The 25,119-nt window shown below is 34.4% G+C and overlaps 2 protein-coding genes across 3 annotated transcripts in view; one reads left to right on the top strand and one right to left on the bottom strand.

The window, feature by feature from the left end:
- Positions 1-25,119, bottom strand: part of LOC111709808 (NFX1-type zinc finger-containing protein 1) — a 29,183-nt gene that overhangs the window by 3,019 nt on the left and 1,045 nt on the right. Inside the window, exons 2-8 of one of the 2 annotated variants that reach the window (XM_023483719.1) lie at positions 6,954-7,276; positions 5,549-5,662; positions 4,500-4,700; positions 2,919-3,034; positions 2,144-2,276; positions 733-1,049; positions 105-207 (exon numbers count right to left, since the gene is read on the bottom strand). In XM_023483719.1, coding sequence (XP_023339487.1) covers positions 105-207; positions 733-1,049; positions 2,144-2,276; positions 2,919-3,034; positions 4,500-4,700; positions 5,549-5,662; positions 6,954-7,276 — 1,307 coding nt within the window. The remainder of the gene's footprint in view (positions 1-104; positions 208-732; positions 1,050-2,143; positions 2,277-2,918; positions 3,035-4,499; positions 4,701-5,548; positions 5,663-6,953; positions 7,277-25,119) is intronic. The other variant, XM_023483720.1, reaches the window with a different exon arrangement.
- Positions 15,580-23,386, top strand: LOC111709809 (uncharacterized). The gene is made up of 2 exons (XM_023483721.1): positions 15,580-17,765; positions 22,430-23,386. The coding sequence occupies exon 1, from the start codon at positions 15,607-15,609 to the stop codon at positions 17,245-17,247; it is 1,641 nt and encodes a 546-aa protein (XP_023339489.1). The 5' UTR covers positions 15,580-15,606; the 3' UTR covers positions 17,248-17,765; positions 22,430-23,386.

The following is a 25,119-nucleotide window of genomic DNA, read 5'->3' as shown; positions in this document are numbered from 1 at the left end:
CCATTTTGGATCTTAAGACGTAGAGAGCTGATACATGACCATTGACTATTCACAAAAGATGAGTCTACAATATCGACCTGAAACTAAGATATGAACATTATTACCTTGTATTTGGGGTTCTCAGTAGGTATCAACGAAGGTACAAATCTTGTCAGGTTTATTCTGTTCTCAATAAGATATTCGGGCCCAGTAGTATCTCTTTCACACCTATCAAAAATATTCATTGGAAGCATAACATTTAATATTTTAGCCAAACATACAGTTACGGCTATAAACTGATGTATTAATTTAATATGTGTTAATAATGGAATATGTTGAAGGAATCCAGTTAGAAGTAGTCAATGACCAGGTACAAAAATATACAATTAAATCCAGTTAGAAGTAGTCAATAACCAGGTACAAAAATATACAATTAAATCCAGTTAGAAGTAGTCAATAACCAGGTACAAAAATATACAATTAAATCTACCATGAGTAAAAAAAAGGAAGATATCGTTTCTATCCAAAATAAGTGTCGAATTCTGTTAATTTTCTTCTCCCCACAAAATAAATCCGCTACTTTTTTCTGAAAACCATCAATTATACATTTCCTTAGCTGGAAAATAAGAACATCGTATTCACCCTTAATCAAACAAAGGTTTAAAGGGAACAGTTGGGATCGGACAAACCAATCTTTTTTAACTTTAATTATGTTTTAAACAATAGAATATTAAATAGTAAAAATATGTTTACCTGACAATAATATCTTTCAGTTCTAAACTTTTAATCTCATATTTCTGCAGAGCTGAGAGAACAGGACCAAAGGACGTATAGAAGGACGGAGACTCCGCCATCATTGCCTTGCCATCGTTCCCTAGTAACCGTCTCATGATGGAGAAGGTTGAGTCCTGGTTGTGCTCTGTCAGTAGTTCCACCAGAATAGTGTTCTCCCTCTTCAAGGTCTCTGTGTGCCGGACGGAGACCTTGGGCCACACCGGGTCGGAGAAGTCCCCCTTGACGGTGATACACAACAGGTTTCCTGTCATTAGGTGACGGGAGATACTCAGATCCTAGATATTTCATCTTCTACCATGTTTGCACTTTAAAGCATTTATTTGTTCGTGTTCTTACTCAACTAGCTTAGGCGCCCAACTTTGCAAAACAAAAAATTTCATGGTTTCCCAATAAAAAATTTAGTCAATTCGGTCAAGAGATTCATGTGTTATGATCGGACATAACACAACAAAAACAAACAAAGATAACTACTTTTTATATATACTATAAACCCAGCTTTGTCTGAAATCTATAAATATTTTGTGGTTAAATAGTTTTCCAATCAAAGTAGGTCAAGGGGTTCCTGTATTGAAAACCCAGCTTTGTCTGGAAGCAAACAAATTCCCGCGGTTAACGAGTTTCCCCAGCCAATATTTGAGGAAGATCAAAAAAGGGGTTTCTGAGTTATGTTCGGACATACAAACAAACAAACAAACAGAGATTACTACTTTATAGAAATTGAGTTGTTGCCACAAACTCAAACTTTATAATTCCTTTATCTTAGCAACCTGACGTGTAAAAGCCTTGATATTTCAAGCTTAGATTGTTTGATGTAACAGAATTTATAGGTGAATGACATTATGTTGCAAAGATATAAGAATTAGAAAATCAGAACTTGTTACAAAAACTCAGTTCTATTATTATGTATATTACTTTTAATAGTGGCTTTTGCAAAACTAGATATAATTTTGCAAAACTAGATATAATTTTGCAAAACTAGATATAATTTTGCAAAACTAGATATAATTTTGCAAATTATATCTAATTTTGCAAATTAGATATAATTTTGCAAATTAGATATAATTTTGCACAACTAGATATAATTTAGCAAATTAGATATAATTTAGCAAAACTAGATATAATTTAGCAAAACTAGATATAATTTAGCAAATTAGATATAATTTTGCAAAACTAGATAAAATTTTGCAAATTAGATATAATTTTGCAAATTAGATATAATTTTGCAAAACTAGATATAATTTTGCAAAACTAGATATAATTTAGCAAATTAGATATAATTTTGCAAATTAGATATAATTTTGCAAATTAGATATAATTTTACTTGTAAAAGAAATAAATTAATGGAATTGGGGAAGATATTGAACCTAACCTTGACTTTCATCAAAGGTTGTACTTCAAGGGCTAAGGATATCCTGGAGGACTTGGACAGTGTGAGACCTCGGAATTGAACAATATTGTAAACCTTCAGTTCACGGTGATCCAGCTCACCCTTCAGGAACTTCCTATGCACCAAATATTTGCTTAGTTGTGACCCATCTGTAAGGGACTGTAAATGTAATTGTAAGTGACCCTCAAAAAGGGACTGTAATTGTAATTGTAATTGTAAGTGACCCATCAAAAAGGCATTTCCGATTCACAACGGTGCCCTTTACATGTTTAACTGAGCAACGTTGATAGATAGATAGATCTCCTTAAAGTGCTGAATTTTGATAATTTCCTTACTTTTCTCTGTAGCTTATCTAAGATACCTTTTTGTAAAGACTCAGTTTTAAAGGAAACCGTTGTAAATCAGGGATGCGATTCTCTTTAATTAAAGGGACAGTGAAATCAGGGATGCAATTCTCTTTAATTAAAGGGACAGCTAAAATCAGGGATGCAATTCTCTTTAATTAAAGGGACAGTGAAAATCAGGGATGCAATCCTCTTTCATTAAAGAAACAGTGAAAATCAGGGATGCAATTCTCTTTAATTAAAGGGACAGTTAAATCAGGAATGCAATTCTATTCAAAAGAAGTTACTTGCTTAGAGTAAAATTACAGTTATTTTTATTGTATAATCTCTAATCGTTATCATAAATACTTCTCTAAAAAACAAGTTTTTATAACAACAACAAAATAAAAACTAAATATGACTAATTTACTTACTGTATTCCTACACAGAGTGTATGGAACCCATCCGTTCTCTGTAGTCTGGTGTAGGTCTCCATATACTCCTCTTCACTACTATACCCTACTCTAGTCCGTACTGGGAGTAATCCTGTCTAAATATTAATCATTTACTCCTCTACACTACTATACCCTACTCCAGTCTGTACTGGGAGTAATCCTGTCTAAATATTCATGTACTCCTCTACACTACTATATCCTACTCTAGTCTGTACTGGGAGTAATTCTGTCTAAATAATAATCATGTACCCCTCTACACTACTATAGCCTACTCAAGTCCGTAATGGAAGTAATCCTGTCTAAATATTAATCATGTACACCTCTTCACTACTATATGCTACTCCAGTCTGTACTGGGAGTAATCATGTCTAAATATTAATCATATACTCCTCTACACTACTATACCCTACTCCAGTCTGTACTGGGAGTAATCCTGTCTAAATATTAATCATGTACTCCTCTACACTACTATACTCTACTCTAGTCCGTACTGGGAGTAATCCTGTCTAAATATTAATCATGTACTCCTCTACACTACTATACCCTACTTCAGTCCGAACTGGGAGTAATCCTTTCTAAATAATAGTCATGTACTCCTCTACACTACTATACTCTACTCTAGTCCGTACTGGGAGTAATCCTGTCTAAATATTAATCATGTACTCCTCTACACTACTATACCCTACTCTAGTCCGTAAAGGGACAAATTCTTTCTAAATATTAACTTTTGACTCAGAAATGCATCTGTTTACCCTGAATATCATTTATTTAGGTCCCTAACTAATGAAGTAGAAAATGAAAGTAGGAGAAAGGTTCATTTCAAAGGGTTGAAAAATAAAAGATATTTCAAGAAAACCTCAGGAATAAATACTCATCCATTGTTTCTAAAAGCTTAGGAATTGTTAAAAACATAGTAACTGGAAAATTAACAATTTGGTATCCTGGCAAATTGGTAACTAATAATCTGGTTACCTGACAAATTGGTAACTAATAATCTGGTTACCTGACAAATTGGTAACTAACAATTTGGTAACCTGACAAATTGGTAACTAACAATCTGGTTACCTGACAAATTGGTAACTAACAATTTGGTAACCTGACAAATTGGGAAACTAACAATTTGGTAACCTGACAAATTGGTAACTAACAATTTGGTAACCTGGCAAATAGGTAACTAATAATTTGGTAACCTGACAAATTGGTAACTAACAATTTGGTAACCTGGCAAATAGGTGACTAATTACCAACAGTTTTTATAATTAAAAGTTTGTTAACAACAATAAAAATTGACAATCTGATATTCAGAAAAATGAAAAGAAGCTATCTCTGCTAATGGTCAACCATATTTCAGAGCAATATTTATTTTCTTTAATTTCGATTGCAAGGCAAATTTTCAGGATCTAATAAAAAAAAATAATTGTCTTTTAGTTTAGTTACCAGTATGTTAGTAACCAAATTTGGTTAGCAAAAAAAAACGCCAAACCTTTTTATTCCTTTTATTGTAATTTATCAAAAATAAGTAATAAGCTTATCAAAAATAAAAGTCTTGAATTAACAAACCTGAACAGGATTGTTGGAGAAGTTGACGAGCTCCTCCCTGGTTGGGATGAGAGGGAGTTCCTGGTAGTCCAGCAGGTCAACCTCGATACCCCCGCCCACCTGCTTCAAGTAGTTCATGCTCAGGTTCTTCAACATCTTCATCATATTCTGCAGCATAGCGTGCTCAAAATGGTTTACTTCATTCTCATCAACAGACCAAACCTGTTACAAAAATATTAAATACATAACAGTCAAATACAGGGTGTCCCAATAAACATTGGAATTCAGGACGAATTCGATATCGTCTTTGTTATGAATTAGCAGTGTAATACCTGATGTCTAAGGCCATAATATTATTTTATGAAAAGGGTAAAAGACTGCAAAGATGTGTCTATAATGTCTCCGAAAGATGAACAGTGAAGACGGACAAGTTTACTCTGTTTGTATACTGCAATTTTCTTGTTTTACTAAGTACACCCTTATGCAGTCAATTAACATAAACAAACAAAATTTGGACATAGCAGACGAAACTCTTACAGATTACAGCTTTCTCAGTAGGTATCACTATACTAAATCAAAGAATTATTTGAAAAAACGATATCAAATTCGTCACTGAATTCCCATGTTTATTGGGACACCCTGTAGTTCTGAATGTCTTTTACCATAAACTATATTAGATATTTTAGACTTTATGCTGTTTATTTTGTAAAACAATATCTTTTTCAAAAATGTATTACTTTAAGATCAATTTTACTGAAATATGACGCCATATGACAATTCTAAAATATTCTTTGGTATCAAACAACATGAACAATTTATGGAAGAAAACATTTTATTCACCCTACTGTGTGTTGATTTTTTTTAGAAAGGGGGAGGAATGTATCTAATCTGAACATGAGGGATGGGGAGGGTATTGTAGATATATGGTTTAGTTAGAAATTAAATTAAAGGGCGATTTCTTTCCAACATAACAAAATTTGTAATAAGAATAACAATTTTTTTTTCCTAATTCCCTTTTCTCGATGCAGTATTTCCAAATTTTTTTTTTACAAATAGATATATGGGTTTACCTTAAGCAGTCTAACAACTTGCCCCATATGTTGGGGAACCAAATCTGTAATATTTACAAACAATTGCAGTACATTACTCTTATCCTCATCTGTGTACAGTCTCTCCATGTACTCCTAAACAAACACAAGATTCAAACTTAAATAAGAATATGTTTCCTCAAAAAAAATCAGTAATTCATCTTTTGTCTCTGCTTAGACTTCAATTTGGCAGAAAGGATTGCGCGAGACTCTTTCTTGATAACCTCTAACAGAAAATGAGTTTCTATGGAAAACTTGATACATGTCTGAGAAATCCCAGAAATTCTCGGAAATTCAGATTGAATCCGTAGCAATTTGGCTTCCTGGATCTGGATCCTGTTAAACACACTGAAATCTCAAACGCCAATGGTGAAAATGAGAGATGTTTTAATCTGTAAGTGGTTTACCAGATTTGAAAACAAAAGTTAAAAAAAGTCCTATTACTCTCCGGAAAATTTAAACCTTGGTTAAACATAACTAAGCATTGTCATTGGACGCTGATTGTTTGCATGGTAACTCACTAATATGTATTGTAACTGCAAAATGCAATTTCAAAAAGATCGGAACAAATGTGCGCGCGCGCGCTTTTTGTTAAAAAATTGCATCAAGACGCGATTAAACAAGAAATCCCTGAAAAATTTGCGCTCTGGTGCCTCAAGTCCCCGCGCGCACGCATTTAAGAAAAAATAAAAAATAAATATTTTTAATTTGAGTTGGACTAATTCAGAACAAAAGTAGCAAGCGATATATCAAACTACAGAAAAATTGGGGCATGGAATTCATTTCCGTGGTCAAAATTGACTTTGAGCATTCTGACCGGCGCGCTATTAGCCAGATGTCACATTATGGGTCATCTTACTATAAGTTTTACATGCCGTATATCAATTTATAGGTAATTGGGAATCTTTATGTCCGCCCCTATTGTCTATATTCAAACAAAGCTATAATAACTAAAGAATTTTAGCCTTTTTAAACAATACCTAGAATTTTATGTGTTTTCTGATTTAAACCAATTCTATCAAATTGGACAAAAATTATTTTTCAGAGAGGGCGGTGAGGGGTTTGAAAAATATGCGCCCCTCGCTAGTAATAGAAACCCAAAAATTTAAAACACAAATTAAAAATAACACGAATATTTTTATTTTTATATTACTGATTGAAAAAATTCTATAATCAGCACTGCCAGGTTTGCTTCTGAAGATATTTGATGACTCAAATTAAAATAATAAATGTTCAATCAATATCTAACAGATAACATTACAATCAAAACAAAGCCCAATAATGAATCATCCTGGAGTATCAAATCAAAAAATTATTGAAAGGGGAAGTGTGGTGCGGTGGTTGTAGGGTGGGGATTTGGTGAAAGTTTTAGATGGGGAGTGGNTACCTTGATGGGTCCATTAATGTGGTTGAGAAGGGAGTATTTTACCTTGATGGGTCCATTAATGTGGTTGGGAAGGGAGTATTTTACCTTGATGGGTTCATTAATGTGGTTGAGAAGGGAGTATTTTACCTTGATGGGTTCATTAATGTGGTTGAGAAGGGAGTATTTTACCTTGATGGGTCCATTAATGTGGTTGAGAAGGGGACCGTTCAACGCTGCTGATAATGTCTCCTTTACCAGACCACGTGAGGCTTTACATTTAGAAATCAGCTGCTTCAAGATTTTAAAAAATCTACGAATATCTTCAACAGATCTTACTTTCTCCCCTGGAACACATCAAAATTAAACTGCGTCAGATGCTGCCTCTTCATTACAAATAAGTGTAACATTTTTAAAGTGTTATCCTTAGCTAGATCCTATATTGATATGTTTACTGAATTTTCTTAACATAGCGGAATTTTCATATTGTATGTTTCTTTATTTTATACCTAAGACTTGATAAACTATTGAGAGATCGGGAAGTTTTTATGATTAACAGTTTAGATTTGGATTTTGAGAGTACATTTTGTTGTTGCAGTTTCGGGTTGAATCTGGATCCTTGGATCCACATATTATTGCAGATCCAGGTCCAGGAAGCCAAAATCATGCAGATCCTTTGCACTGATTATTAATATTGCTGTAGAAAACACTTTTTAGTAAAGTTGCTAAAGGAACTGAGTCTTTGCCATAAACTCAACTTTAGTAATCCTTAAACCTTTGATATTTTAGTAGATTATTTAATCTCACAGGATTCATAGTTTAAAATATATAAGATCTACAGGTTGCAAATATATAGGGATTAGAAAACCCAAGTTTGTGACAAAACACTTAAAATTCATTTAAACTTAATAACATTGTTCATAGTTTACAATGGTTGTCCATTGCCCAATGTCCATCCTATGATGAGTATACATTACAATACAGGTTTACCCGCACAGGAAGTTACATTAATGACGACCTCAACAAGCTAATAAGTAACTAATTTAGAAAATAAGTTTCCAGAACCCAAGAATGTGAGAAAGAAGAGAAAAAAGAATAAGAATGATTTGTACAGTCGTCTCTGAAGTCTTATCCATATACCCCTCTGTATGAAGTATTTACATGATTACCCAAAACCAGTGAGACTGCATATAGAAGACTTTAAATATAAGATGATCCCAAGGTTTTTAGTCTTCTGCCTTGAATTTAGTCTTTTAATAGTTTATTTTATGATTTAGCAAAGTAATAAATAAGTTTACATTAGCAAGGAATCAGGAATATTAGAAAACAGACATTTTGTACACTGAAACTCATCCTTTGTGGGTAACCCTGTAAAACCCCAAGTTTTAATTCTAACTATGTTTCTCTGTATAATTAATAATTGATGATAAAGATATAATTGGCCTTGGATCTGAGAACTATCTAGCCTGTTTACACATCATCAATTATCGAGATTCAAGGTTTAAACAATCCTGGGTAAAAGATCGTGGAAACATCTAAAACTTCTAGAACCAGCTAGAAGAAAAGATGCACGCACCGAATACGTGAGTCAGAGAACTTTTTTCTCAAGAAAGTTCTAGAATAATTTATCAAGCAGCGCCAAAAAACAAGCGCACCAGCTTCGAGAATGTTCTAGAACAATCTATCATGGTTTACTATAAAAAGCCANAGAAATAAGCACATAAATATAACACATAAAGGCCCGATATATTCCTAATACAGCGCAAGGCAAAAGATATAAGCACATAAATATAACACATAAAGGCCCGATATATTACTAATACAGCGCAAGGCAAAAGATATAAGCACATAGAATATTAATACTAGAAAGTCCGGCATATAAAGAATTCTTTAAAAGGCAAAATTATCCAACAACTAAAGGTCATATAGGCAAATCATAATCTATACATTCTTATATAGAGGCAGAACCTAAGCCCTCACATAATCATACAGTACTAACTACAATTCATATAATTTTTATATAGAGGCAGACCCTAAGCCCTCATATACCCATACAGTGCTAACTAATTTATACCTTTTATATAGAGGCAGAACCTAAGCCCTCATATACCTATACTGTGCTTAATATTAATTATACATTTTTATATAGAGGCAGAACCTAAGCCCTCATATACCCATACTGTGCTAACTCAAATTTATACATTTTTATATAGAGGCAGAACCTTAAGCCCTCATTTACAAATACAGTGCTAACCATAATACATACACTTTTATATAGAGGCGTACACTAAGCCCTTTTATACAAATACAGTGTTAACCATAATATATAAATATTTATATTGAGGCAGAACCTAATCCCTCATATATCCATTGAGTACTAATTATAACTTAAATTTTCTTTTTATGGAAGCGTACACTAAGTCCTCATATACAGCATACCCATACAGGGCTACCCAAAATCTTATACCATTTATATATTGATATCTTTTAAACTCCGCATTTTACTCAACCATTGTTTCAATATATTACAGATTTTTATACATGAATACAGTGCTGCTCACATTACATCATCATATATCTAAAGGCATATACTAGAACACAAATACACAAATATTACACATAGTAGAAAATAGAAACACAAAAGAACACAATTTCAGATACACATATTGTACTAAATATAAAGGATTCAATAAAATTGTACTTAACCAACTAACCATATATATATCTATCTATTGGATTACATAACATAAACCCTAGATTAGAGAGAAAACGTGGCGTAAATATTAATACAATACAGATAGTTTAAACTTAAAAATATATATATAATCTCATTTAAGTCAACACGGCCAATATAACGTCTGACGCACCTATTTATTAGGAATATAACTTATACTTTATAAAAGATAGAATTTTCTTGAAAATTTAGAAACACCATAATATTGCATAACATAATTAGTATTAGAATAACAAAAATCAAACATCATTTTCTTTGTGACACCTAAAACACATATTTAACAATTAAGCTCGCTGCTTTGCAGTACTAAAAATTAATCTAGGTTAGAAAACACAGAAAACCCTTCATGTAAGATGCATTTTAATAAAGGATCAAAGCATTCTTCTAAAACCTCCAGTGTGGAATCTATATCAGAACCCAGCACACATAAAGAAGAAGTATCCTATACTGAGGATGTAGCTGTCTACTTAACTGAAGAAGAGCTGAAAGAAGTTCTACGCAATCTACTAGGACAAGATGACATCTCTAAAACTTTGGTTAACCCTTTGGGAAAATTTGTTGTCCACATGGGCACAAATTACAACAAGATGCTTGATATTTCTAAATCCTCTGCTGACCGAATACCCATTGCTGATTTATGTAAAGCCTTTCAAGATCATGTCTCTGTCAATGAGTCCCAATTGAAAACTGAAATTGAAAAGTCTAACAAGGAACTCCAAGAAACTCTCCATGGACAATCTTTGAGTTTCCATATGTATAATCCACTCATACGTTGCCCAACACGTTTCTCACCTACTCCTACCCTACTAACCGTTGGACGTCAAGTAGAAGCAAACAAACTTTTTCCTCAAGGCAGACAACGTTTCTCTGGAGATCATGGAGGATCCTCTCCCCCTATCACAGAATGGATTCACGCCATGAACGTTGCTCAAGAAAAACTCAATCTCTCTGAAGATGAATTTAAAGAACGGATGCTGCTCTCCACCACCTCAGCAGCCCACCGTATGCTGAGAAACCTCATCCAAGAAGGAGATAATGTGGGCGGTATCTATCATAAACTCATGTTGATGCATGACAACACTATGAAACCGGAACGAGCTAAAGAAGAATTATTATGTTTCAAAATCTCTCAAAACTCGACTATCAACCGAGGTCAAAGTCATATCATGGAACTTGCTACCGCAGCAGCTAGGATATTCCCTGAAGGAGATTTGCGAAAATCCTATTCTAACTCCGAGGCTTGTTTTGGACTCATACAAAGTTTACCTAACACCAGTTCCACCATTGTGAATACAGCTTATAATAGACTTATCGCCGTAGCAGCGCAACAAGGAAAAATTGCTCTATATACTGACCTGATGGCATATCTTAACCCTTATCACACACAAATTAATGAAGACATCAGACATAATGGGTACCTACTGGAAACCGTACCCAAAGAAACTTTCGTATTGAACCATATGTTTCTTCTAGACCTCAACATCAACCCATGCGCAGACTTCAACTGCACAACCTGAACCGAACTCCTTATCAAAATAAACCCGATAGGGTTCCTAAGAACACATATATGAACAGTCTCTACTGTTCATTATGTGGAGAAAATAACCACCGAGCAAGTGAAGGCTGTTACAAGATGCGCGATGAACCGGGGCGTACCGTCCCAGTTGTCCCTGCTCAGGTTCCCTGTACGGTATGTGAGAAGAAAATTAATAAGAAGTTATACCATCCACTTAAGTACTGCTTTAATAAAACCCAAAATATAGGGTCCCCAAATAAAACTCAAAGCATCTGACAATTACAGACGAACGCCATCATGTCAGGGTCACCAGTAAAGAAACATCAAAACTCACAAAAATCCTTCTCTTCACTTACTTCACCAACTCTCACAGGAGGAAATAGGCAAAAATTAGGAAAGAGAAGACCTAAAAATAATATTGTATCCCCTCAAGTCAAAGCATCTATTATAAATTCTCAAATCTGGCCCTCGTCTACTAATGATCTAGCTATTAAAGCTCTAAATATATCTGCCTCATCTATCCTCAAAACAATGAGATTATGCAACTCCTTACCAAACCAAGTTTACCTATTTGACACCCAAACGCCCAGTAGTCCAAAGAAAAGGGAAGAAAAAAATATATATCCTTATACCTGCATGCAAATAAAATGACAAAATCCTCTTTCTTTTTGGATAATGGCGCTGATATTTCCCTTATACATGAATCTGAAATAAAGAAAATTCTTACGCCTCAAAAGATTAATAAATATAAATTTGCCTCAACACACACTGTGGTCACTTTTAATGATGAACAAATCAATATATTATATGAAATTACTCTGCCTTGGAGTCATAGTAAATATGGACCTGCCATTGACCTTACATTTAGTGTATATAGACAAGAAAAGGTTCATGGTTTCGTTTTCGGACAAGATTCTATGGAAACTATGGGTATGATAATGGGTTATACCGGTCAAACACCTTTTGTCAAAATTACTCGCCCAATGAAAGCTGACATAGAAACTCGTTATGAATTTCCTGAAAACATTGAGACCTGTTCTGCTACCATAACTTTGGATCCACAAGAAACTAGAATAGTCCCATTTACGCCTCATCCTTTGTCAAATATACAAAAAGGAGATCATGTACTGATATCAGAATCTAAAGATCCACTCATTCACGTCATACCCTCTAAATTTAAAGCATTCTCCCTGTCTACTACTCCGCTAGCTGCTTTTGTTACCAATCTCAGCGATAAGGTTTATACGGGCAAAGTACACGCCCAAACCGAATCCATAGAAAATTGTAACATTGTTGGAATAGATAATATAAAACTTTTGCCGCCATCCTTGCCCATAATTCAAGAAGCACTGCCGTACCAAAATTTGCCTGCTCCAATGAAGACGCTGAATATAATTGAACCTTTGCCTATAACGAATAAACAAGTTACTCCTTTAAGTTCTTTTCTCATTAGAACGCCTTATGAAAGTACAAATATTACTCATCCTACTTCCTCACCCCAGTCAGGATCTTTACATCCCTTCAATAAAAATTTCATCGTTGGGTTAGGTAGAAAGATAATTTTTGGGTCGGGTGCTGTGGCTAGGACAGGCTAGGGTCCCTAGTATAATCGATATGTGGGGCTAGGTTAAAGGTAAGAAAATTTCTGGACCGAGTGGTGCGGCTAGGACAGGCTAGAGGGCCGAGCGCTGCAGCCAGAGTTATCAAATCAATTAAGTAATAGCTAATATGTGGGGTTTTTTTAGGTAAAGACAATTTCTGGGCCGAGCGCTGCGACAACTGTTACAAATTAATAACAGATTATGTCTTCAAACCATCCTAGCTCTTCATAAAAACCTGATAACATTTTTTTTAAATCTTTTATTTGACAAATATTACACTTGTACCAGCTCCAAACCAAGTTAAATCCTTCTCTAAACCAATTTTATTCTAGAATGGAACCTTTTCCGAACCAACTCTTACCTAGATTCAAAGGATGAGAAACTCTTTAAATACAACCTTTTCAGGGTCACATTGTTGGTTCTGCCGGAAATACAGTCATATAATGGTGTAATAGAATATTTGAAAGACATTATAGAAACTTCTCTTCTCCCTAACCCTAAACCCTTCCTATTCATCCTTCTCTTCACTTAACTCTAAACCTGTTCTATCCATCCTTCTCTTTTCTTAAATTGTCGAAATTTCTGGACATATGGACTCAATAAATAAAATAATCTTAATTGTTTTAATCATCTTTCTCTTTAAATCTTGTTTTCCCGTTAAAAAGTGTTGATCTCAAGTCTAAATTTCATAGACACTATTCATTTGCATGCCCCCTTAATCTGCCCCCCCCCCTAGTTGCGCGCCTGATTAGTCAAATTAATATGGCACCAAATTAACTACCCTGGCAACCATCCTAGCTTTTCATAAAAACCTAATAAAGGAATTGAATTTTTGCCACAAGCTAAAAACTTCTGATTCCAATATCTTTGTAACCTTATGGTGCAAACCTTTGATATTTTAAACTTAGATTATTTTATCTATAAGTATTATTAGTTTGAAATATCTAAGGTCTACGGCATTGGGTTACAAAGATATAGAGATTAGAAAATCTGAGTTTGTGTCAAAAACTCAATTCCTTTTTTCTAAATCTTTTTTTTGGACAAATATTACACTTGTATCACAACTCTAAACCAGCCCAAATCCTTCTCTGAACCAGCTCCAAACCAAGTTAAATCCTTCTCTAAACCAACTTTTTACTAAAATGGAACCTTTTCCGAACCAACTCTTACCTAGATTCAATTCTTCTCCAAACCAACTCTTACCTAGATTCAATTCTTCTCCAAACCAACTCTTACCTAGATTCAATTCTTCTCCAAACCAACTCTTACCNCTGTACCTAGATACAATTCTCTAGATCCATTACTCTTTACTATTAAACTCTGAACCTAGATACAATTCTTTAGATCCAATCCTTCTTTACTACTATACTCTGTACCTAGATGCAATTCTTAAGATCCTTTTTTCTTTACTATTAAACCCTGTACCTAAATACAGTTTTCTAGATCCATTCTTCTTTATTATTTAACTCTGTACCTAGATACGATTTTGTAGATCCATTCTTCTTTACTATTAAACTCTGTACCTAGACACACTTCTCTAAGTTCAGTCTTCTTTCCCACTAAACCTTGTACCTAGATACAATTCTCTAGATCCATTCTTCTTTACTATTAAATTCTGTACCTAAATATAATTCTCTAGATCAATTTGTCCTTACTATTAAACTCTGTACCTAGATACAGTTCTCTAGATCCAATATTTTTTTCTATTAAACCCTGTACCTAGACACAATGTTTTCAATCCATTCTTCATTACTATTAAACTCTGAACCTAGATACAATTCTTTCAATCCATTCTTCTTTACTTTTAAACTCTGTACCTAGAGACAATTCTCTAGATCCATTCTTCCTTTCTATTAAACTCTGTACCTAGATACAATGCTCTATATCCATTCTTCTTTACTATTAAACTCTGTACCTTTATACAATTCTCTAGATCCATCCTTCTTTACTATTAAACTCTGTACCTAGATACGATTCTCTAGATCCATTCTTCTTTACTATTAAACTATTTACCTAGAGACAATTCTCTAGATCCCTTCTTCCTTACTTTTAAACTCTGTACCTAGATACAATTCTCTAGATCCATTCTTCCTTATTATTAAACTCTGTACCTAGATACAATTCTCTAGATCCATTCTTCTTTATTATTAAACTCTGTACCTAGATACGATTCTCTAGATCCATTCTTCCTTACTATTAAACTCTGTACCTAGATACAATTCTCTAGATCCAGTCTTCTTTACTATTATACTCTCTTCCTAGATGAAATTCTCTAGACCCATTCTTCTTTACTATTAAACTCTGTACCTAGATACAATTCTCTAGATCCATTACTCTTTACTATTAAACTCTGAAACTAGATAAAATTCTTTAGATCCAATCCTTCTTTACTACTATACTCTGTACCTAGATGCAATTCTTAAGATCCTTTTTTCTTTACTATTAAACCCTGTACCTATATACAGTTTTCTAGATCCATTCTTCTTTATCATTAACTCTGTACCTAGATACGATTTTGTAGATCCATTCTTCTTTACTACTAAACTCTGTACCTAGATGCAAATCTCAAGATCCATTCTTCTTTACCATTAAACTCTGTACCTAGATACAATTCTCTAGATCTAATCCTTTCATGAACGCCCTGTGCCTAGATACAATTCTCTAGATCCATTCTTCTTTACTATTAAATCCTGTACCTAGATACAATTTTATAGATCCAGTCTTCTTTACTATTAAACTCTGTACCTAGATACAATTCTCTAGATCCATGAAGGAGTCTTTTTAGCGTACCATCACCTTGCACATGCACATGCAGGAGTGGTAAAAATGTCGAGTCTCCTTGCACCCTTCTACTTTCCCAGAAAATTACATAAAATCAAACACCTCTGTTCCAGATGCTTTCCATGTGCATTAACCAACCCTCAAACCAGAAAACACCTTATGGGAAGCTTCCCTTTACCTTCTTATATATATGAAACAGTTGTAGCTGATCTAGCAGAATCCTTACCACCGTCAAATGGTTATGCACACATCCTCATAATGGCATGCCCACTTACTAACTTTATCACCTGTTTTCCGCTTAAAAATAAAACAGCCACTACGGTTGCCTTTCATTTCCAGTATGGAATCTTTCAAAATCATAGAGTGAAATATTTTCTAGCAGATAATGGTCCTTGCTTCATAGAGAAAAATTTTCTGGCCCTACTTCATACGCTCAGAGTACAACGTGTTCAAATCAGTTCCCTTCATCCCCAAGCCAATGGAAAGGCTGAAAGTTCGCTTAAAACCTTGAAATATCTGTTGAAAAAGACACTTTCTCATTTTCCTGACGCCCCGTGGACCAATCTACTGCCCATTTTGGTTAAACAGTTAAACTGTACTCCATACCCTTCTACCGGTTTCTCCCCATTATCCTTGTTACATGGTCAAAACTCCCCATCTGCGGATTCTCCATTTCAGGAACCAACCTCATCAAAGGTCTACCCATTATTACAAAATTTTAAAACGCAAATGACTGATAAAATGATAGAAACGGATCAAATCACGTCTTTTATTAGAAAAGAAATTCAACTCCGAAAAGCAGAACTGCAACAAAAAATTAACAAAACCCATAGCTCTACACCCTACAATGTTGGAGATTATATATTTGTGAAAGATCGCTCCATTATTCCCGGTGTTAATCCTTCGTTAAGACCTACCTATAGTGATGACCCTCACATCATCATTAATGATCGTCCCACTACTTTAGTCACCCAACGTTTATGTGACACTTTTAAAGGTGTCTATGCAAAAGATGATGATAAAAAATACAACCGCCTAGATGCTAGTTTTTCTCATCTTCTCTCTGAGGTCTGTAATGTTCTAATAAATAAATTTGCTGACCTGGATAAATTAGATTCGACTATTATCCAAAAACATGCTGAAATCCCGATTTCACAAGGTCTTGACCTACACCCTGATATATTTCATTTACCTCCTCATGATACTTTAGATTCTCAACACAATACCTTACCCGCTCTATCTTTCCCAACAAATCAGTCCGATGCCACCACTTTTGATAATAAAGCTACAACTCCCACTGATGCCACCACTTTTAATATAAAACCTAAAAATCTCACCAATGCCACCGCTTTTAATACAAACGCTGGAAATCTCACTGATGCCACCACTTTTGATGCAGAACCTACAAATCTTACCGATGCCACCACTTTTGTAGAAAATGTCAACATTTCACCTAATCATCAACCATTGCAAACTTTGTCTCAAGATAAAAATGCTATTACCTCTTCACTCTATATACCTACTTCTCTCCCCTCTAAAGTTTCCAAATCACCTGTTCCTCAACCTGATTATATGATATCTCATACTCATCAATATAGAACCCGAGCCCGAGCCGTATCAAACCCCACGTCAGATAGTTCAGACAGTTCAGACAATGAAGACTTACCTCTTAAAACACAGGCTTGATCTCTTTCAGTACTTCCTTCCAATAATTACTGTTTTCTCACACCCGCACACTTACACTGAGAAATCTTAATGTAACTCAGATTTCATTTCAATCAACTATGAGAGGTAATTTCTATCCTAGTTACTCTGATTTTTAAAACCCGCAAATATATACCCATCCATCCTACCCCATTTTTTGGGCACTCTTTAAACATTTCAAATATTCCCTACCAAACATATACAACATATAGAGCCTTTGACAATTCATTAATTTATTTCTTATGTTCTCACTCACAACCTCAATGCTCTGAATGACTTATAAATGATTCCTGTATCTCAGGATTAAATAGTAAACATTTTAATTGTGCTAATTTAATTTGTAGATTTTTTTTGAAAAATTGAGATCCCTGTTCTGACGCCCAAGGGTATACTAGTCCCGGCTTCCTGTCAAATAGAAGTTCTTTCTATACTTCCTCAAGAACAACTTTCTCCGCCCCTGCTCTAGCAAAGGTCCTTCCCTCATTCGCATTGTTTCTAAGGTAAAATTACTCTCTCTGAATATGGCTTATACTTTTTGACCCACCTTGTTACACTCACAAACTTAATGCTTAAAATTTTATTTCCCACTTGAGTATCCTGAGTGTTTTATATAAAAATCTTACATTTTTCAACTTGAGTATTTATATTACGTAAATTATGTCCTTGCTCACTTATCATATGTTACCTAATTTCTTTTCGTCTTTTACTTCATTTTTTTCCCTATCCCTTGTTTCTGTCTTCTTTTATGTATTTCACATTTGAAATAAATTCTGCACCTAAATGGTTAATTACCTGTATGTCATCCTGTCTATCAGGTAAAAAATAAAATACAATTTGATAATATCCAAGTAAACAGATACTGCGAGAAAAATAATTTTTTTTCCTCTGACATACTTTCATCATTTATATTCTGTTAACCTCTTTTTACTCGACTTACTCGACTACATTACAAAGTTAAAAAATTCTCAGTCTTGCAAATTAATACTACAGTTTATTGTTACTTAACCTACTCTTTTTACTGAAAATTTCGTTTTATTTTCCTGTTCTCATATTCTTCATGTTTTTTGTCATTTTATCTTAAATGTCTCGAATTAAAATAAAAATTCCAAATTTGACTTTCTAAAATTACATTTTTCTGTTCTCGTCTTATTTTTCATTTTTTTTCAATGTTTTACAACTTAATAACCATTCCTCATTTTGCATTCATAAATGGCTTTTTAATACCCTACTAATAAAAATTGTTAAAATTTACAAGTTATCTTTCAATCCATTTAATTTTCGTTTTTGTTCTTGCCAAATTTACACCTATTCCTTTCTCAGTACGTTTTCCTTTCTTTACCTTTTCTTTCTCCTGTCCTTTCTATAAATGTATATATTTCTGCCATTTTCTTATTTCTCCAATGTTCCATTGTTCATTTCTCTCCTCCTTTTGTTTTTTCTTTCTCTTCGAAACTTATTTTCGTCCTACCTTTCCTCCCTCAACAAACATTTTTCTTTCAACTTCTTTGCATTTGTCACTCTTCCTTCAAGACTTCATTCAGTACAAACATTCCCTTTCCAACTATGTTCACTCCATTTGTTAATCCTCATCCGGAATTTTTGTCCCATTCCTTCCTTTTCTCCCCCTTCATAACCATTCCTTACTGACTTATTCTTTTTTCTTCCTTGTCGTGAGTTAATCTCAACCTTTCGTTCTTACCTTTACAACATTCTTTATCAATTTTTTTTTCCTTTCTCTTTCTTTTCCCCTTCCTACTCTTTCCTCATCCTTTCTCCTTTACGTTTTTCTATGTCTTTCATTTTTCATAATCTTTTATCTCTTTCCTATCTGTTTCCTTTCTTTTCTCAGGAATATAATGTTTTTTTTTCTTCTCTACACGGTTCTTTTATCGTCTCTCTTTCTTTGTATTTTCATGTCCATCTACACTTGTCCGACAGCTCATTATTCCTTCTACTATCTGTTCTCCTTCCCTAATTTGTCCTTTTGGCTCATTTCCCCTTCCTCTGGTTACGTTTTCATCCTTTCTCTTACTACAAACATTCGTCATAACATCCAATTTCCCTTTCTTTCCTTTTCTTCCTATTGCCCTCCTTTTTTGACCTATACGTACACTTTCAACCTTTTGCTTATTTTTCCTCCCTGTGCTTTTCCTCCCCCCTCCAGTTTCAAATTTCCTTTCCCCTATCATTTATTGTTTTTCATACTGACATGTCTATTCCTGCTCTTTTCTTTATTCCTTTTATACATTCTTGCCATCCCTTCGTCCTTTCCCTTTCGTTCCATACTTTTAATATTTCTCTTCTTTCTGCACTTTCCTCCACATAACTTTTCCTTTCCAAACTTTCTCCATTAGTTTTAAATTATTGCCCTAAATTCTTTCACTGAACACTTTCAATTTCGTTATCACTTTCCGTTATTTCTCTTCTCTTCCCGTCTCTCTTATCCCACTATTACACATTCTTTCCTCTCTCCTTTTTCTTCTCTTTCACTTCCTTTACTCCCTTTTCCTCTTCCTTTACAAATAACACTGTCTATTTCTTCCTCTTTCTATGTCCTACCCCATCCTCTTTATCTGTTTGCCCTTTTATTTTTACTTTCCTTTCACCCTATTACTTTCATATCTCTTACCCAGTGTATTTATTCTTCCCTTTGACTAACACTTCATATCTTAATTCCCCTTCTGTTCATTTCCTGTTGGTTTTGCCCCCTTCCCGTAGTACATTTCTTCCTTTAACACTATTTCCTTCTGATAAAATGCTCCTTTCTTTTCTTCCTGTGTAAATATGACAAATTTGACACTATCCATTTTATACTTTTCTTCTCCTTCTCGTTTCCTTGCCATGACTTCTTTTTCTTTCCTACCTTTACCACCTCTCTTTTTTCATTTCCTCTGTATCTCTTTCTTTTTAACCTTCTCCCCTTCCATTTCACGTTGCCCCCCCCCCTTCATGTTACTGTTCTTCAATTTTCTTCCTTTTTTAATCTTCTTCATTTTGTTCTTCCTATTCCTTTTCTAATCAATATAAAGATTTTCTAATTTTCACTTTCCTAATTCTGTCCTACATCAATTCATACTTTCCCTTTTCCACTATCTTCTCCTTCTTATTTTTTTCTCCTGAATCCCAGTTTTTTCTATTTTTTTCCCCTCTTCTCTTGTTTCTTGTCTCCTTTCTCCACCTTCCTTCCTTTCCTACCTTTCAAAAAAAATATAACACTTTACATATACAATTTTCCTTTGAAATTGTTTACCCTTTTCCTTTTGTCATTCTTTTTTTTCTTCTTTGCCCACCTTATTCTCCCTTTCTTACCCTTCCGTTCATTGTCACTTTCTTCTTTCCTTTCTGGGTTTTCCTTTAATACATTTCCGAATACACTCATAACTAATTTCTCTTTCCCTTTTATCCCTTTCGTTTTCCACCTTTTCACATTTGTTTTCTCATTCTTCCCTGAACCTTCCCAATTTACTTTCTCCCTCTTCTCACGCTGTTCTTTTAAATCACACTTCCTTCTCCCTATAAAACTTTTCCTCTTTTTCATAACCCCTTTTTCAGGTTTATTTTTTTTCACTTCCTTGCCATTGACTTAGATTTCTTTCCATTTCCCCCTCTTTTCCCTTTTTATTTTTTCTTCTTTACTTTCCTCCTGTATACCTCCCTTCGTTTAGTTCATGACTTATTCCCTTTTCTTCTCTTTTTTTTTCCTTTCTTAAGTCGACATTTTCCTTTCCTGTTTCCACTTGTTTTTCATTTCCTTCTTTTCTACTCTCATTTTCAATTTTTCCCTTTCCCTCCTTTCGTCCTATTTTCCTTTCTTCTTCTACTTTCCTTCACTTCCTTTCCCTTCTCAAGGCTTATGTTTATCCTTTCAACTACTTCTCCAAACTTGCTTGTTAAAACTTTTCTCTCCTTCCTCCCTTCTCCAACTTTACTTTTGATATTTTCTCATATTTCCTTTTATATCTTTTCGTTCTCTTCTCCATTTTTCCATTCTTTTTTGTTTCCATACCATTCTCCTTTCCATAATTTCTGTCAAAATATTTTTCTGTTCCGATCTTATTTCTATCCCTCGAATCTCAAAGCAACATATTTTCTAACTTTCTCCCTTTCCCAATTCTGTCTTAATTTTTTAAAACTTTTTCCCTTTTCTTTTCCCCTATCCTTTCTCCCCTCTACTCCGCATTATTTCCTTTCCCACCTTTCTCCTGCAATAGCTAAAACTTCAACACTATAAATTCTTCCTTATCTGTCGTTCAACCCTTTAACTTTCGTCATTTCCTTTCACTTCCTTTTCGTTTTTGCCCGCCTCATTCTCCCTTGATTAACTTTCCTTTCATCTTCCATTTCTCCTTGCCTTTCCCTACATTCCTCCCTCTGTCTCTCCTTTTCCAAATATCCCTGAATATTGCTTTCTCTTTCCCTTTTCTCGTTTCTGTTTTATCCTTCTTCTCTTGTCCTTCCAAGTTTACTTTCTACCTTTTATCCTGCTGTCCTTTTTCCTCCCCTTTTCCTTCACATTTCATGCCATCTTATTCCTATCCTCTCGCCTTTATATTTCTTAATCTTCCTTTCCCCACTTCCCAATACCTTTCTCCTTTCACCGGTATTTTCCCTTCCACCAATTATTTTCTACCTTTCCTACCTTTCTCTTCTTAAATTTCAAAATGTTCTTTTCTTTCCTTCCTTTTCTACTCTTTCTCTGTCTCCCTTTTCTTCATATTGATTAAACAGGTACCTAAACTACATATACAAAATCATACCTTTCTGTCTTTATTCAAATTACAATAAAATTTTTCAGCAGTATAAAATTCGACATTTTTTTAAATTTAATTCAATTCAAAATATTAACAGGTTTACGTTTACTGATTTAATCATTGCAAAACTATTAATATCACTTTTCATTTTCTTTTAAAAACGAACTGAAAAATGTAATGCAAACTCGAAAATGTCTTTTATCGACATTATAACTTTTTTTTCAATCAAATAAACACTATGGTAAAAACTCGAATGCAAAATTTATCATTTATCCAGTGTTACATTAAATACTGATTTAACTCACACTTCTTTGTTTCAACTTTCGACGACTAACAATTTCAATTTACAAATTCTTTGTAATGCAGTGGATCTCACAATACATATTTTGACAAATTTTCTTATTTCTTCTTAGCTCACTGAATTTTACCCCTTCTTCTTTTATAATCCTTGCCGTGTTCCCAACCTAGTCGGATCTCCCAGGTCTATCATATCCGCCTCCCTTCGCCGAACCTGCAAACCTCCGCCGCCACTAGGAGTCCTATATAGTACATCTCTGCGCCTTCACCCTCATTTTCCTTTAATATCTGTACTTATCCCTCCACCTTCTCACACACCTCTTCAGCTGCATGAGCACCTTCTCCAATACTCAGCTTTCAACCTGTATCGTCTGCTCCAGTCTGCTCCGAGCCTGATACCGCAACCTAATAAGCTCCGCCTCAGCCGGAACATTATTTGCTTTAATTATCTACATTTTTTTTGCATTTCTTGCTCTTGTTACATGCTTCCCAATAATTCAGTCTGAATCTTTCCCGCCACTCCAGCTCAATCTCCAACCTTCTCCAGTCCAGTTGCGTACTCCACCATCTCCGTCATGGTTTCTTTCACACTCTCCACTATCATCTACATGTCCTGCTTTGTGACGCTGCTCACGACGGTGGTCACCACGCTCAAGGTTTGCTCTGCTGCTCCAGCCCTGTTCAGAACGCTCTGGTTCAATGACCCCCCTCCTCATTATGCTCTGAAACACATACTTTATTACAGGAAAATATAAAATTTAGAAAGAATATATATATATCACTATTACAACTCTAATATCTTTGAATATACAATCCAAAATGATTAATTTAATTTTCTTTAAAACTTGCAAACAGAAAAACTTTTTACTTTTCTTACACAATGGCGATTACAATAACTTTATCATTTTACTTTTAGTTTGAGTAACATTAAATAAAGAAAATAAACGATGTAATTGTAAAACATACCTTCTCCCATATTACAAATTACATTTCTTTCCCATTTAGTTACAATACTACATTTTCACGTTTATCTTTCAAATATATTTCTCACAATTTTATATTGAAAATGTCTGCACTGATAATTCAGAAGTATCAATTCCTTCTACGCGATCTATCAGCCTCCACTTCCCACGGATAACTGATTCCCGAGTGACAGTAATTTCTCCCGCGACTCCCGCCGAATTCTACCAAAAATTCTCACGCCAATTTTTATGAGAAAAATTCTTCAGAAAACCAGTTCATGAACCGAACGTTCCTTTGCTAAGCTGTTTACCTTCTCTTCCCACAGTTGTCTTCAATTCTTATTTTAATCCTTTTTCCCATATTTATTAATTTTGTTCTTAAAATTGCGTCAATATTGTAAACAATTTTCATTCACGGTCTGTAAGAAATACCACCTGTTTAAGGTTTATTTTTTCACTCACCCCTCCCCCGTTCCTTTCGTTCATCCCCCCCCCCCTCTGTTCTCACAGACCATTCATATAACCTTGCACTTACTCTTACGCATCTCTCCCCCCCCCCCCCTTTTTTTCCATTTAACTTTTACTTCTAATCTCCTTTCACTTACCGTTGTATTATTTGTCCCAAACCTCTTATACCACTTTTATTAACAAATTTTATGACACATTATTGTTATCCTTTTAAATAATACTAACGCATTTTTTTGTCCCTAAACCCATTATCACACTTTTATAAAACAAAACTTATGACGCAATACAATTTCCTTTTTATTTATTATACGTGTTTATTTACCCCTGTATTTCTATCTATCATTACATTTATCTCCATCGCTCCTGACCTACCTTACTTCAAGTTTTCAACCCTTCAATATTTAAGAATTTTATTCTGTCCTTACGAATATCTCAAAACTGCATCTCTTTCATTCTCTTTCACATTATTACGGTTTCTCTACTTTGTCCCCTGTTTCCTTCCTTCCTTCCTATTTGCATTCTCTGTCTACACTTCCAGTTGTACATCTTTGTACGCATTCTCCTTCAGATTCCGGTCCTCATGTCCTGCCCTTGTCCTCTAGCACGGGGGAACAGTCCTCGCATCTCCGAGGATTTCTAGCATACCAGACTCGAGCTTCTACCTCAGCCTTACCAGGAACCTCAGTAAACCCATGGCGCCGTTCATCTCCGAGGATTTCTAGCATACCAGACTCGAGTCTCCTCATCAGCCTCAACAGGAACCTCTATAAACCTATGGCGCCGTTCACCAGAAAATCGAGTATATGAAGTCTCTCTACGTGCAACAGAACTTCCACGCCGAACTAACAAACATAGACCTAACAAAAAAACCCAAAGTTAAAGAAGTATAAGGGTTTAAAACATAACAATAATAAAACCGTACCAATTATGTGGCAGAGAAGATTCAAGAACAACAAACACAAACTAATTAACACTGAAGGATTAGGAAACCAAGCGTGAAACCAATTATCCTCAGATACAACATTAGGAACAGTAGACAGCTCCTCAGTAATGTTTGATGAATCTGAATCCTAGATCTTTGCTCTCAGATCTGTATTTATCGTAAAATGGCCCAGTGATTTTGAAGTGTATCTTTGAAGAAACAAATTGGAAAATCTAGGTAATAACTCAGTTTATTTGTAACTATTTGTTCTGTCAATATCCGTAATTATCGTTTATCTATTCACCCTAAACTGATTCATAGAGGTTGAAATCCAATAGTATTAAGTAAAGATAGATATATATATATATTGTAAAATCAGATTGTTTATACTTTTATTTAAATATTAAGTTCTATATTTGTAATTATTTTATATTTTATAACTAATCATTTCTAT

Source organism: Eurytemora carolleeae, unplaced genomic scaffold (assembly GCF_000591075.1).
Source record: "Eurytemora carolleeae unplaced genomic scaffold, Eaff_2.0 scaffold1001, whole genome shotgun sequence".
Taxonomy (NCBI): Eukaryota; Metazoa; Arthropoda; class Copepoda; order Calanoida; family Temoridae; genus Eurytemora; species Eurytemora carolleeae.
The sequence above is the reverse complement of the archived record's forward strand: the minus strand, read 5'-3'. Positions and strand labels throughout refer to the sequence as shown.